The 15,988-nt window shown below is 38.9% G+C and overlaps 1 protein-coding gene across 1 annotated transcript in view; it reads right to left on the reverse strand.

Annotated features, from left to right (window-relative positions):
- Positions 1-2,832: 2,832 nt before the first annotated feature.
- CDC14A (cell division cycle 14A) overlaps positions 2,833-15,988 on the reverse strand; it is a 207,130-nt gene continuing 193,974 nt past the window's right edge. The window contains exon 16 of the mRNA XM_047870590.1: positions 2,833-4,831. Within this exon, the coding sequence (XP_047726546.1) occupies positions 4,802-4,831 (30 nt within the window). The 3' untranslated portion in view covers positions 2,833-4,801. The remainder of the gene's footprint in view (positions 4,832-15,988) is intronic.

Here is a 15,988-nt window from a genome sequence, read left to right on the forward strand (position 1 = left end):
ATAAATACCAATAAGGTGTCCTGTACATGAATGAAGGTGAGCATTTAGCGTAAACTTGCCCAACCTGGGAAGAGAGGACCAATACCCTATGACATCTGAGAGGACTATTTGGCTCAGCTTCTGGCTCCAGCATCCGTTATCTCAAAACTTGGTGTCCAAAGCCCCTTTTTTGCTCCTCTGTGGTACACCTGGTCCATTCTTTGAAGCCAGTTTAAATCCCTTTGGAAGAGAGCCATGATAGTAGTAAACAAAATACATCTGACAGATCATTACCCCCAAATCTGAAGTTTCATGTAAATGTATAAACATTTGCAGCTGGAATGATTTCTACAGTTTCTACCTTGACCCCTTTTTCACTTAGGAGTCCAACCTCTCAGAACCACTTTGGTCAACTTGATTAGAACCAAAAGAGAAATAGCCAGTGGTGTTGTGAATCTTCGCTATTTGGGTGGTATGCAGGTTAAAGAAAGGTATGGTGAGTGAAAAGGTCACTTAGTTTATGTTTGTCCGTTTGAAACCAGTTTCCAAGTAACTGTATGTTGCATTGAAAGTGGTCTTTCGCGGGGTGCCTGGGTGGCGCAGTCGGTTAAGTGTCCGACTTCAGCCAGGTCACGATCTTTCGGTCCGTGAGTTCGAGCCCCACGTCAGGCTCTGGGCTGATGGCTCAGAGCCTGGAGCCTGTTTCCGATTCTGTGCCTCTCTCTCTCTCTGCCCCTCCCCCATTCATGCTCTGTCTCTCTCTGTCCCAAAAATAAATAAATGTTGAAAAAAAAAATTAAAAAAAAAAAAGTAGTCTTTCGGGGGCGCCTGGGTGGCTCAGTCGGTTAAGCATCCGACTTCAGCTCAGGTCATGATCTCTCGATCCGTGAGTTCGAGCCCCGCATCAGGCTCTGTGCTGACAGCTCAGAGCCTGGAGCCTGTTTCTGATTCTGTGTCTCCCCCTCTCTCTGACCCTCCCCCGTTCATGCTGTCTCTCCCTGTCTCAAAAATAAATAAACGTTAAAAAAAAATTTTTTTTTTAAATGAAAGTAGTCTTTCGAAGACAAAAATCATAGGACTTCACTCATGAGGACTTTAAGAGACAAAACAGATGAACATAAAGGAAGGGAAACAAAAATAATATAAAAACAGGGAGGGGGACAAAACAGAAGAGACTGTTAAATATGGAGAACAAACAGAGGGTTACTAGAGGGGGTGTGGGAGGGGGGATGGGCTAAATGGGTAAGGGGCATTAAAGAATCTACTGAAATCATTGTTGCACTATATGCTAACTAACTTGGATGTAAATTTAAAAAAATAAAATTAAAAAAAAGTAGTCTTTTGATGTAAGTTTCTACTTGCACTCACCAAAAAGGTTTAAAATTCTCTAGAAAAGCTATTTTTCTCCTTCTTGATATGATTATCATAATTCAATCCATAGAAAAGGAACAGGGTGGGAATATATTAACATTTCAATCCAGCTCAAAATAACTTCATACAATTATTTTCTACGTTCCTTTCTAAGCCATGAATGCCACTACTATGAAAGCTATGTGTAAATAAAGAAGTTTTATCTTCTGCTATAAAGTATATCTTGCTGTAATTGGAAATTCCCTAGTTAATCTTCAAAGGAGACAGGCTGAGACCAAATTCTTGCCTTGCTGGGCGTTATAGAGAGGACTGCAGGGTTTTTGCAAGCACCATTAACTCTGCCTTACGAGGTCACTTCAGGAAAGAGCCCAGACTTCTTCCAGAACATGAAACACCACAGAATACTGTCCAGCTTATATACCAACAACTGGTGTAAGTGGAAACCTTTAACACATTGGTAGTTTAACAAATGTCACAAAGGAAAGCATACAAGTGTGAACCATTTTGAAAATACATTTCTGTGGCTTATCGTTGGTAAACTCATGTTCCACCTGTTCATTGCACCCCAGCTGAATAGATATGGGGTAGCCTCTCCAGCTGTGTTTGGAGGTTTATAAATCATCTAGGGACAACAAAACCATGTGAACTCAATGACAGCTAGGTCAGGAATTTGTTGGAACTGGTTAACTGACTGACTAAATAGTTTGACTGTGTTCTTCATAAGAACTAAATCTGGAGAAAAATATTTTCTGCCCTTCATGAATTCCGAAGAACTCTCCTTCCCTAAGATGTGGTCCCATGACAACTTCAGTACCCCACCTGTCTCCTGCAGTGTTGTGAGAACTTCTAATTGGCAGATTCTCAACTCAAGAAGTGAAACTACCTTCCCACCCACACCTTTTTCCCTGTGTTCTGAAACCAAAAAAAAAATGTAAAGACAAAAGAGAAGGGCAAAACCTTAGAAATTTCACAACCCGAGGAGATACAGTTTTAATACATAAAGTATCTTTAATAACTAGTGTAGCTTCTTTCTCTCAAGCTGCCTCTTCCAAGAGGTGAGGTTTCTTCCATCTGATTTATTTCTATAATTTCTCCTTAAGAAAAATGGCCATTCTTACTCAAAAGGCACCAATCACCAGTGTATCATACAACAGTCGTAAATGACCAAGCAGGACCCAAAACTCTGATCACAATCAGTGTTTTATTAACAGAAAGGAAAATTATATAGAGAGAAAAACAGCAGGAGCCTGACATTATCTGACTTTTGTGAAAGGCAACGTATAAGGTTTCTTTGTGCTCACTGTCATATACTTCAAAAAATGGCCACAACCTGGAAAGTCAATACAAGATAAACTGAAAATCCAGAATGGAGATCTTGAGAAACTTGAAAGGCACCAACCAGAATGGATCAAATAGAAAATTATAAAGAGACTTCAGTACACTGATAACTCAAAATCCAAATTATAAAAGTCAGGGGAAACATAAATTGCATAAAACTTTTATTATTTATTAGCAGTGCATTTTTCTACACTTTAAAATAGAACAAATTATCTTTTGGAAGGTAAACTATTCATAACAAAATACATGTCAACAATTTTTTTATTTTTGGAGTAGAATTACTTTGCTATATACTTTCTATATTATATACATACACTTCTTGATTTGTCTGTGTATGGACATGTGTACAAATAATTCTAAGACATACACATGTTGATACACAGGACTAATACACAACATAATTATGGAGAATTTATAGTAGTCAATTTTACAATCATTTCAATAGCTGCACACAAATTAGTGTTCACAGAACTAAAACTGTCCATATGGTTCCCTTTTCCCCACTTTTCAAACGTCACCTGAATTACTTTTCACTGATTTTTTTTTAAATACTACCATCTTCCTGTACCACTAACCACTCTTTTTTTTTACAATAACTCATAATAAAATATTTTACTCTTTCAGTTTTAGAAAAGGTATACAATTTAATTTCACTTATTTTAATTTTTGACTCCTAAAACATACAATTCATTTTTTTCATCAGCTTAGTGCAATTATTTGGTACTGCAGTTACTGAAGCTTAAGTAATGAACCTGAGCCAAACATTCATTCAAATGCCTTTTTAAAATGTAAAACATGAACAAGATGTTTTGCCGAAGCATGTGTAATAGCCTCAAGGTACCCCGTCCTTAATAAATATATTGTAAATAACTCAGTGGTTGAGAGGAAAGCACTTCATGTGGATCCACTTAACTGTCTGAACAGTCCATTCTTAAGCAGCATGGAAGATAATCAGAATCTAAGGCTCCCCACACCCCATGGAAATGAAACCTACGGGCTTCTGAGGCCTGATGCCAGATTACACTTACATAAAAGGGCTGTGAGCACCTGTCAGGGGTCCCTTCATTTCCACGTTAGGTTTCTGACATGCTGGCTTGTGTCTTAGGTGTTCGTAATCTGTTACAAACATATCTCCTTTAATACAGAGAAACAGCAGCATCTTATTCAGTTTTTCTCTTCATTGATTTAAAACTGGTGCCAGACCACACATGGTTACAGACAACAACCTCGTACCAAAAGCAAAATATTCTAACTGGGTTAAGAACTCTCGAGAGGAAGAAAGAAATAAAAGCATTTGGAATGTTGAGTCATTTCATAGAGAAAAACTGTGTTTTCAGGAGAAACGTTCAGTGAATTCTGATCTTCAACTGGATGTTAAATTTTGTTAAAGCCCCACAAGGATGCGAAACTAAACAGCTGAGCAACAAAAACAAAAGGGAAAGGAAACGGTCTGAACAAGCCATATCAAACGATTATCCTCTTGCCAGAGATAAACTTGCATAAACTCATTACATTAGACTGACTTCCCAAAAGAATGAACTGATCTGCCCTATTCACAGGGGACATAAAAAAAAATCACTTTCTAAAAACTTTCTCCCTTACTTTTTCTTAATAAAGAGGAATTATTTATTCATCATAGACAAAACCATACTAAATAAATTCAAAATACAAATTTTTGGTAGCAAACGACAAGAAAATCTAAGTCAAAATAGAGTCTAGTTTTTACATAATTTTATAGATTTATAAATTTATCAAAATAGTCTTTTAAAGTTCACAATACATACATAATGTAACACTGTACATGTAAAGGTAGTAGCAAATGTATTACCGAAATACATTAAAAATAACCTTTCAAAATACCAAATTCAACATTAAAACGGTCTTAAAAAGCATTGACATCTCCATAAACATAGTTTCAGTGCATTTATAGTAGTCATTAACCAGAGTTTTCTGGTTTCAAGTCTCTTGAAGGTCTTATGTGAGTGCTCTCCTTAATTTAAGGTAAGAAGGCAGAAATATCCCTCGAACAGCAGTGGCTTTCTCTCTACATTGCTCGTCCAGATGAAGACACTGTGTCTAAGAGTGGAACAGCCTTCGTCGGAGCGGCAAGGCCTTAGTAATGAACATATTCAGACTGAAGGGACTGTGCAGGGGGGAGAGACATAAACTGAGGTTAAAGCCCATCACATACAAGACTCGTGGTACACATCATGCAGCTATTTCCTTCAACACAAGGCAGTTTGGGTCTATTATATAGAAGATAAGTGAAATAAACTAAGAAAAAAATAGAAAAGGCTGGGGGGGGGGGGACAAAAACAAAGCACCTGCTAAGAATAAGATATGCAATTATGTGGAGTGACTGCAAGAAAACTTTGTATTTTAAAAGGCCTACGATTTATTAATAGCAGTTAAAAATGAAGTATTATGTGCAAATTGGTAGGTAGCACTAAACTCACTTCTAAGCTTTTGTGCAATAATGAGTTTTACTCAAAAACATTAAGTGATATTTGTAAGTAAATTGAAGTTTATCAGAATATACTTTAAGATTATATATACTTTAATCCAATACATATCAAATGTTAAAGCTTCTAATGCAGTAGAGTTAGCAGTCATCTAAATAAATTCTTTAAGAATGCTTGAATTTAACAAATAGCTTGCAAATCCTTTCCATGGAGGGGGACACAAAGCACTTCTACTTTTGAAATCTAAGCTCAAGACCCAAAAGCCCTTGTGCAGAAGAATCTTGCAGTTATAACATGATAAATAGCGGGCAGCTTTCAAGAAAAGAAGATACACAAATTCCTCCCCCGTCATATTAGATAATCACATATAAAAGGAACATGGTTGGGATATGTAACCAGAATGCATTGATAATAGACATTATCCAGGAAAAGAGAAAGATAGAGAGGAAAAAATGGCCAAATACTTATATTTGAGCAGCAAACAGCAGTTAGAAAGAAGGAACACAAATCAGTTTAACACGAACATATTCTTTTGCACAATTCTTCAAATACCTTAGAACAACAAAGTTTACTTGATTTGCCACCAAATGTCCTTTTCTACTTCTCCAATAATTATTTTTCAAGTTGATCTGTAGCATGCTATTAATAGGTCTTATCAGTTCTGAGACTGGCCCATTTTGTGGATGGTAGGGGTATCGGTAAAAAGAATGTCAATTGTGCAAAAATAATCTACAAAAGATTCAAACTATCTTTGCTCAGCTTCAAAATTCCAGTGAATTTTATACCCTATCGACAGCCATTTACTCAGTAAGCATCTATCAACACTGTGAGTCAAAAAGTCACCAGCCTGTCCTCAAGGGCGAAAGTCCACACTGTCATACAAACAACATGAAGAGACAAAGGTGTCAATGTTCAATAACATGCATAGCGTGAAGTAACACTGTACACAAGAAAGGATCAGGCAAGGGAAGGGAAGGCTTGGGGAAGGCAGAGGCTCCCAAGCCTGCAAGTTTCAAGGAAGAGGTTAAATGTTAAGAGCTGCTAGGAAGAATGGAAAAGGCTGGCAAGTTGACTTTCTCACTACAGGATGCAGTTTATGCCAAGGCTTCAGAACAGGGGACATGATCAAGAAGTAGGGCACTATAATGTAAATATGCCTGAACTCACAGAAAGCCTAAGAGGTAAGACTGAGAAAAGTCCAGTAAAACTGTTCCAATGTCTTGAAGCCTACATACAATTAACCTGTAGGACCCTCAGTTGCCATCCTAACAATTAGAACTTAAAAGTGGACTATTATTGGGGCACCTGGGTGGCTCAGTAGGTTAAGCATCTGACGTCAGCTCAGGTCATGATCTCAAGGCTCATAAGTTCAAGCCCCCACGTTGGGCTCTGTGCTGACAGCTCAGAGCCTGGAGACTGCTTCAAATTCTGTGTCTCCTTCTCTCTCTACCCCTCCCCCACTCATTCACACACACACTCTCTCTCTCTCAAAAGTAAATAAACATTAAAAAAAATTTTAAGTGGACTATTATTTTTCCAGCTGTTTTTCGCAGTTTCTTTTGAAGTCTGGCAAGTAGGCCAAGAGAGCAGGGCCAGGTGGTCCTCCCCAGCTGCAAGCCTGCTTGCTATACAATGGCCAATGCTTTGGTAGTAATATTGAAATTTTGCTTTTGTTCCAGTTAGAAAAGTTATTTATGTTACCACTAATGGTACTTCTATAGCTCCTCAGATTGTTTGTAAATTTAGAACAAAGTTGTTTCTGCAAACAACCCTAAAGTTCCATCAAGTCTCAATAGACAGAGATATAGCAAATGAACAGATACTAGGCAAGTGACCTTTGTTAAACTAACTTTCTTTCAGGGTAAAGTATTTCATATGTGCATCAATATGGAGGGGGTAAATATGTGTATGTACATATCTTTACTTATTTTATGGAATCATAATGCCCACTGAACTGGAAAACAAAAATAGTCTACAATCACTTTAGGGATTTCTATCATTCATAGAAGTATATATTCATATTCACCTCTGGCAGAAGCTTTCCTTACACACAGCAGTGGTCATCACTCTGGCTGCTGTTTCATCTAACCTACAGATACAGTCTAGCACAATCCCTCTTGCTTCCTCTGCCATCCCTCCCCCTCTCCCCCCACCATGTGCTCACTTAATGTTGCCCGACTGGCTCTGAGTCCTCTGTAAACAAATAAAGACATGAGTTGGCTGAAGAATGGACCTTCTGTCATGCTGGATAATTCATTCAACAAATAATGATTAAACATTAGTAGTATACATTTGGCATTGGGGGATAAAAATAAGATACAAAAGTTCTTCCACAGTTTGTTTATGGTATAAAGAAAGTGAAAGGAAATAATAGATCAGTAAAGAGACTTAATAAATTAGTCTGACATCAGCATTTTGTAACAAATTAACTTCCTTTCATTTTCAATCTAAAACAAAAATCTTAATGGAAGTGGAGTTAGGGAAGAAAGAGAACTGGTAAAGTCTACAAGACATATTCACTTGAAAAAAAACATAACTAATATTTCTAGGCTTTTTCACTGGGGAAGCAATTATGTGGGATGACAGTAACATTTTGATTTCACATGCTTCCATGATGGCATTGTACTGAGGGTCTCTGGCTCATCTGTTACCTGTATCCTAAAGTTACTAATATCCCAGAAAACACAATAACCCATTATTAGCATTGCTAATTTTTATAGCAAAGATGCAAATGTATTTTGTATCCCACAACCAATATCATTACTGCTGTTGACTTTATTATTCAGGAAATAAAGTACAACTATCTGGAATTCTTAATAAACTAGATATATTACTGAAGAGGTCAATTATTCTGTGATAGATATTTGTTGAGTACTTCCTATATACCAGGCACAGTTCTAAACATTTTATATGTATGAACTCATTAAATACTCCAGACAACTCATTTTACAGATAGGAGATTGAGGCACAGAGCAGTCAAGGACTTTGCCCAAGGTCACACAACAAGGAAGTGGAAGAGCTCATATTTTAACTCAAGCAGTCTGGCTCAAAGCCCAAATGCTTAGCCACCATAGTATAACACCTCAATATACTTCTAGCCTTTGTCCTGTGATCACTGCGTAATCAGTCGGACATTCTCTATCGCCCGAACACAAACAATAACCTGAAGCAGGGGTGCCTGGGTGGCTCAGTAGGTTGAGCCTCATGGTTCATGACATGGAGCCCCACGTCTCAGCTTGGAGCCCACTTGGGATTCTCTCTCCCCCTCTCTCTTTCCCTCCCCTACTTCTTTCTCAAAATAAATAAACTTAAAAAAAAAAATAACTTGAAGCATGGTGTGATCCTGAGCAAAGAAATATTACAGTACAAAAAAAAAGAAAGCAATATTTATTATACCATAAAGGAGATATATACATTTTCAAAATGAAAGATCCTTATAGGACCTAATCCAAAGTAATTTTCAGGAATACTCTAAAAATAAATTTCCTTTATAAAAACACCCACACTTCAGTATTCTGATTAAAGTTTTAATTCTGCTTGGCCAATGTTTATCACTATCATAAGAACTAATACCTAATGCATCTGAAATAAAAAAAAAATGCAGGAATGACAATGGATACGGTTATGGAGGAAGCAGTGCTTGAAGTATAAATATTATTTTACAAGGTAGCACTTATTTGTATAATCAAGAGATTTTAATTTCTCAAACAGAATATTCAAGTTTCTGTGCCAGTAAGTTCAACGGGGTTATAGTGAGTTAAGACCAGATCAAGTTTATCATGAATATATGGTGTTTTTATAGTGTGAATCCCATAAAAGTAATAATACAGCAATATTCAGCCTGCAAAATAAGGATAAAATTACTTTACACTTGCAGCCCCCAAAATTTTTATGTCAAAATATAAGCTTCCATCAAGAAGTCTTGTTCCCTGAAAGCAGTTAGATTTGACATAAAACAAAGTGTTAGGTAAGGAGATCAAGACAATTTGTTCTGTTCTGGAAATTTGCTACTAATCTGTTTTGGCAGATGTAGGTAGTGACTTTAAAAATTTAGCTATTCTGGAGGTGTTTCTTTTTTAAACAGCCCAGTTACCTAATCATGGTAGAAAAATGTCTAATAATGACAGGTATAAATACTGTAAGATGGTTACTAAATACAACTATACGTTGACTATCAAAAACAGCAAAGTGTAAAGAATAATGAAAAATTAAGGTCTTTGCCAGCAAATTAATGAAATGGTGTCTTACTGTTCACATAACTCAGACCAACAGACCCTAGGACCTGGAATGTTAGTTTCATACTCGGTCAAAATCCTGACTCTCAATCGCCACATGCTTTTGCCATACTGACTTTCCCTCTCCTGTATTTTCCCATCTTCCGAGTCCCTTAAGGAAGAGAAAGTAGTCTACTTGGTTATTGTTGGTTTGAGTTCTAACTACAGAAGCAAAAAGCACCTTAAAAAGTGATTTGCTTTCATGGCATAGATAATTAAAAAAAAACAAAAAAAAAAAACCACATTTGGCAATATGGTATCTTATTTTAAATAAAACTCTGGTGTTGAATTTTAATGAACTGGGGAAAAAAATAAACATTGATTAATAATAAGTTTATCTATAATTGCCTCTATACTCTGGGGTCTTTTATGGCCTTGCAATAGTTTCCAGTTTTTGTATTGCTTGTATGTTAACGACACGCAAAATGTGTTCATTGATACCATTTCCACAAATATGGTTTCACAAGACTGAATGTTTGGCATTTGCTAGCATAATAATACTCCTCCAATAACACTGGTAGAGAAACATAGCTGCATAAGATTTTTTTGGCTAAGGATTTTGATAAAATCTGCTTTGAAGGAGGTGTAACATTTTTCTATAACGTTCTCTAAGCATTTCAGGGACCCCAAGATTTAACAAGCCAATTTCGTTTAATTAAAATGCTATATAAAAAATTCTTTCATCTTCCCACCTAACTTTTAATAGATTCTTTTTTTTCTGAGTGAACTTAATTGTGCTTTTCAACAATCACAAAAAGCTCATTTGTTAGATGACAGATGGTTGTTGACACCTTACTTGACTCAGCCAACCATTCTGTGAACATTTCCAGTTCATCTGAACACCAAAATTATATTGATGCAAGCTCGGTTAAAATGTATTTTCTCTTATTTTAGTAAAGTCACATTTCTAAAAAAAAAAAAAAAAAAAAGAGAGAGAGAAAAAGAAAAGAAACTCTCAGATGATTGTATATTAAAGCAAAAGCTGAAAATGTTTTCCTTTTTGTTAGTGCTTCATGTGCTGACGGTGATAATGGGCTGCTAAGCACCTTAGCTCTTTGCTTCACATTGGTGGACCTAGATATATTATCCAATTTTTAATTCAATAAATATTTATTAGGTACTCACTGTACTTTGGCACCTGAGAAAACAAAGATGCCTCCAAGAAGCTTAAAAGCTAGTAGAGAGGAGAGAGAATCACATACAGCTGTCTAGAATATAAAAGCAACTCGAAGGTGGGGGGCGGGGCAGGTGTGAATAAAGTCCCACGAGAGTCAAGAAAGATGGGTCACAAATGTTTCATCAAGAGATAACTGTGGAGACAGGCCAGGAATTATAAAACCCAGCAGAGACAAGGAAAAGCAGAGTGAACCACATGTGTTAGAGTGTGGGTGCAAGGATGTGGCCCTATTGCAGAGTGCTGGTGGGTATGCCGTGGGGAGCTGCTGGAGAGATAAGATGGGGGGGCACAAGGGCTGCCAGGGAAGGGCCCCAATGCCAAGCCAAGGGATCTGACCTCCACAGATCTGTGGACCCCACAGGCAAAGTAGAGACAATGAACAATTGGGAACACAGGAATGGTCTTAGAAATCTAACACTGGCCACAGTATAGAGAAAAGATTAAAGGCGGGAGAGACTTAAGGCAGGAAGAAAATTTAAAGGGCTATTCCAATAGTCCACAAAACCTTAATCAGGGCAACGCTGTTGAGAACGGAAGAACAAAACATAGACAGCTTCTAGGGACAGCTGATAGTACTGAGTGACTGGATGTGCAGAAGGAAAGGCGGCCGTAGTGTCGAAGAGGATTCCAAATTTCTAGTGTGGATGACAATTACTAAGCCAGGAAACAAAAGGAGGAGCAGGCAATTGAAGAAGCAGGTAACACCCATAGGAAGTTAGAAATTTCCCAGGAGACAATCACCCAGAGAGAGAAGTGGGCCAAGGTCTGAGCCTTGGGAAAAATCATGAAAGGGTTGGCAGAGGAAGATAGACAGGTAATAATTTTAGGGGGAGGGAGGATGAGAAATAGGAAAATAGCATTCTAAACTCAAAGGAGACAAAAAGAACAAGCAAAAAGGGCAGCTGATATTGTCAAATGCTACAGAAAAACTAAGAAGGAAGAGATCATCTGATCTGGCCTGAAAGAAGTCAGGGGCAGCCTGTGGGAGAGGCTCTCACCAGAATGGGGCTTCTCTGGTCCCAAGGTTGGCCATAAAGGAGACACTGTGAGAGGTTACAGGACCCAGGGAAGCAATTGGCAAGATCACTCTGACCAACCCGGATGTACCTGTTTGCAGGTGAGGAGACAGGCAAATGGAGTGGAGTAGGGACTAAAGACATAAGAGAGGAAGGCCATGGATGAGTGACTCCCTAGAACAGTGTGGAAACAACAGTACAGGGGGGCAGAGTTACCATTGGAAAATGGTAGAAAATAGTAAAGATTCTTTTAACCTAAAAGGAAAGGAAAAAGAAGGACATGTCAGATGAAGGGTCACTTTGAGGCAGAGAAGAGGACAGTTAGGGGAAATCACTCCTGATGATTCTATGTTCTCGGTGAGACTCAAGGCAAAGTCAAGCAGCCCTGGAGGCTGAGGCAGCTGTGTTGACAAAGGATGCTAAGAAGTTTTGGAACAGCCAGTGTGGGAAACAGCAAGGGAGCCAAAATGGGATAACTAAACTACTTATGAGCACCCAAGGGCCAGGTAAATCAGAAATTCATTTAAAATGGAGTTAATTGGTGGCAACGTAATGGGATTTTCTCCAATAGTGCTTAGAAGAGACTAGAAACAAATACAAAAACAGTGGACTTGATCTTATTTTGGAGGCTAGTGATTAAGTGGCTATGGAAAGAAGATCCAAGTACAACAGAGAACACTGGAAAGAGGAAGCAGAAATGACCATGTGGGCCACAGAAGGTGGGGAAACAGGCAGGGACCGCAGAGAGGTCTTGGGGAAGGGTTAGTAGGTGGGGTAAATGTCTGAAAGGAGACTTACAGGATTCAGGATATCAGAAGAAATGCTTTAAGCAATAAAAAGGCCAATGAAATGGATTTCGAAGTGAATAAAAATAAAGATCACCGGAGTTCAGAAAGTTTAAAATACAGTAGTCACTGCCTCTCTGAATCTTGACTTCCTCGTCCGTAAACTGTGGACTAAATAAATAAGCTAATGTATACATGAAGCACCTACTACAATGGCCAGCACATTGGAGGTACTCAATAAGTTACTAATGATGGCAATGATAATGATTAGAAAAATGTTACTGTCGTCGAGAACATTGGCAGTAGCCCAGTGGATAGAGGAAAGCCAAAGTCCTCAAGGAATAAAGATGAGTGAATGGCAGTGAGGAAGACAAAAACAGCAGCACACCATCAGGTGTGGTTTTCAAAAAAGAAAGTACAAATACAGTGTCTAATATATCTTAACTGTAAAGATTTGAGAGTTACCAGAAAGCAAGCAATTTGCACTTATGGGGTGAATAAGGGGAATTAGGTTGGAATAGGTCAGCCTTATTTTGCTCACTTTCAAATAGACTTTAACATTTTCTCCTTTAGTTTACTGCTTGCAATGGTCTTACTGCTTGCAATGGGTTTACTGCTTGCAATGTTTGTGCTCCCCACCCACCAAATTTATGTGCTGAAATCCTAACCATCAGTATGATGGTATGAGGAGGGGGCCTTTGGGAGGCAATCAGGACAAAAGAGTGGGAACTCCATGGATGGGATTCGCATTCCTATGGGGCCCAGGGAGCTCTCTCACCCTCACAGCCACATGAGGATAAAATGTGTGGGAGAAAAGGCACAGCAGGATGCAAAAATATGATCAACTTCTTTAAGCCCACAAACAAACCAAGTCACAGTAGTAGGCCACTGGCTACAGAGATGGAAGTCAGCAGTGACGGCCAAGTGTTCTTGAGGGTATACAGGCCAAATGCCCCTGGCCTAAAACTGAGGCTGGGATCCCCCACCTGTGAGAAGGACTTGAGAGGGACCACAACCACTGCCCTGGGACCGGGCTTTATGCAGAGCTGCATCCTTGCCTGAGAAGCAGGCCTGCTGAGCTCACCAAGGGAATAGAGCCTGGGTCATGAAAGTCTGTTTCTAGACTGGAGGACGGAGGATGGGGGGGGGGGGGGGTTCAAGTGGAACCAAGAAGAAAACCAGTGGATGAGGAGGGAAAAAAAAACAGAGAGAAGTGGGGAGAAACAAAAAACTCCCATCCAGTGTGAACCTACAAGTGAAAATTCTGAAACACACGAGGAGGGGCACCTGGGTGTCTCAGTCGGTTGAGCATCCAACTCGATTTCAGCTCAGGTCATGAGCTCACAGTTCATGGGTTCGAGCCCCACGTTGGGCTCTGTGCTGACAACACAGAACCTGCTTGATTCTCTTGATGTCCCTCTCTCTCTCTCTCTCTCTCTCTCTCTCTGCCCCTCCCCCACTCTCAAAATAAATAAATAAACATTAGAAATAAATAAAAATAAAACACACAAGAAACATGAACACCAAGAGAACTAACAAAGTTTTCAACCAGGAGATGAATTCTCACAGGCTGAAATGCAAACAACAAAGCCATCTCAAAACAACCTGTCACCTGAGATCCTCAAGGTGAAAAAATGAAGAATACCCATAAAAAGAACAAGAAATTATGAAACAAAAATAGGCGGGTCCACATAAAAACAGATGGCTGTCATAAAGAATGAATGATAAATGTTGGAAGTAAAAGACACAGCCATTAAAATCAAAAGGTCAATAGGTTGGGGACACATTCCAGAATGGACACAGTTAAAAGAGAATTAGTGGGGAGTGCGTGGATGGCTCAGACAGTTAAGCATCCAACTTTGGCTCAGGTCGTGATCTCTCAGTTAGCGAGTTTGAGCCCCGCGTCAGGCTCTGTGCTGACAGCTCAGAGCCTGGAGCCTGCTTCGGATTCTGTGTCTCCCTCTCTCTCTCTCTCTGCCCCTCCCCTACTCGTGCTCTGTCTCTCTCTCTCTCTCAAAAATAAATAAACATTTTTTAAAAAGTAAAAAATAAATAAATAAAAGAGAATTAGTGGATTGGGAAAATAGCAGGAAGAATTCAGTTAGAACACAGCCAGAGTAACAGGAATTTAAAAATATAAAACAGAAGGAAAGAAATACTGAGGACAGATCGAAGGGCTCCAACATAAGTCTACGGGGTATTACAAAAGGAGGAGTGGAGGGGGGCAGGGAGGGAGCACCTGGGTGGCTCAGTCGGTTGAGTGCCCAACTTCGGTTCAGATCATGATATTGCAGTCGTGGGTTCGAGCCCCGTGTCAGTCTGTGCTAACAGCTCAGAGCCTGGAGGCTGCTTGGGATTCTGGGTCTCCCTCTCTCTCTGCCCCTGCTCCACTCACAGTCTGTCTGTTTGTCTGTCTCTCTCAAAAATAAATAAACATTAAAAAATTAAAAAAATAAGAAAATAAAAAAATAAAAGGAGAAGTAGGGGAAAGGCAGATAAAATCCAAAAAGATAGTGGCTGAGAATTTTTCATCATTGAAAAAGTCGTCAGCCCTGAGACTGAAAGTATACATTAAGGCCCAAAGATAAACTATATGGAGTCCATATCTAGGTATGTTATGGTGAAACTTCAACGAAAAAGAGAAAAAACTTACAATAATTGGTTTTGTCCTTCAACTATAGAAGCTTTTCAAGCAAAGGATGACATTAGGAGACTAGTATTTAAAGCAGATTCTGGCAGCAGTGCAAAGACAGAGTGAAGGGACCAGAAAAATGACAGCAGATGATCAAGTAAGCCAGAAGATGCCTCCATGGAGCTTTCGGTCTAGTGGAAGAAAATGGCTTATCCATCTTTGTCTTACCTTCCTGGACTAAAACAAGACTGCACTCATGGTAGACACTCATATAAATATTAGATAATTTTTTTAATTGGGCAAGTCTTTACACATATATAAAAAGCACTCTCGTTTGCTCCTGGCTAAATAAATAAGTAAAGCAAGATTAGAAAAAGACTCTTTTCTATTGACTTAGCAGTATTTGGTATTAAGTATTTGGTATTTGGTAAAACAGAAAGTTTCAAATTAAGTTGAACAACCAAGCCAATTAAAACTCCGACGTACTTGAGATTAAAGCAAGTTCTATACCTGAAAGAGTCCTTTCAAATGGAGAGTCAAACAAAGCTGACAGACTTTGTACAGGAAATTAATGTAAACCACTATTTAACATGGGAAGCTGAACTTACCTTAGCTCTATCTGCAAACACTATGTGTACCTAACAGCTGATACACAAATTTAAAGGCATCATCTGAACCATGCTAATCTCAAAACAACTTGATGCTTTTGCAAGTAACATTCCCAAGTCCACTTAGAAAGGAAACAAAAAAGAACACCAATGTTGAGTAAATGCCAAAGATGTGGTTCAAAGATTGAGCTCACATTCTTAGGGCACCTGAGTGGCTCAGTCAGTTAAGCAGCCAACTTCAGCTCAGGTTATGTTCTTGCAGTTCATGGGTTGGAGCCCCGCCTTGGGCTCTGTGCTGACAGCTCAGAGCCTAGAGCCTGCTTCCAATTCTGTGTCTCCCTCTCTC

This window comes from Prionailurus viverrinus, chromosome C1 (assembly GCF_022837055.1).
Source record: "Prionailurus viverrinus isolate Anna chromosome C1, UM_Priviv_1.0, whole genome shotgun sequence".
Classification (NCBI taxonomy): domain Eukaryota; kingdom Metazoa; phylum Chordata; class Mammalia; order Carnivora; family Felidae; genus Prionailurus; species Prionailurus viverrinus.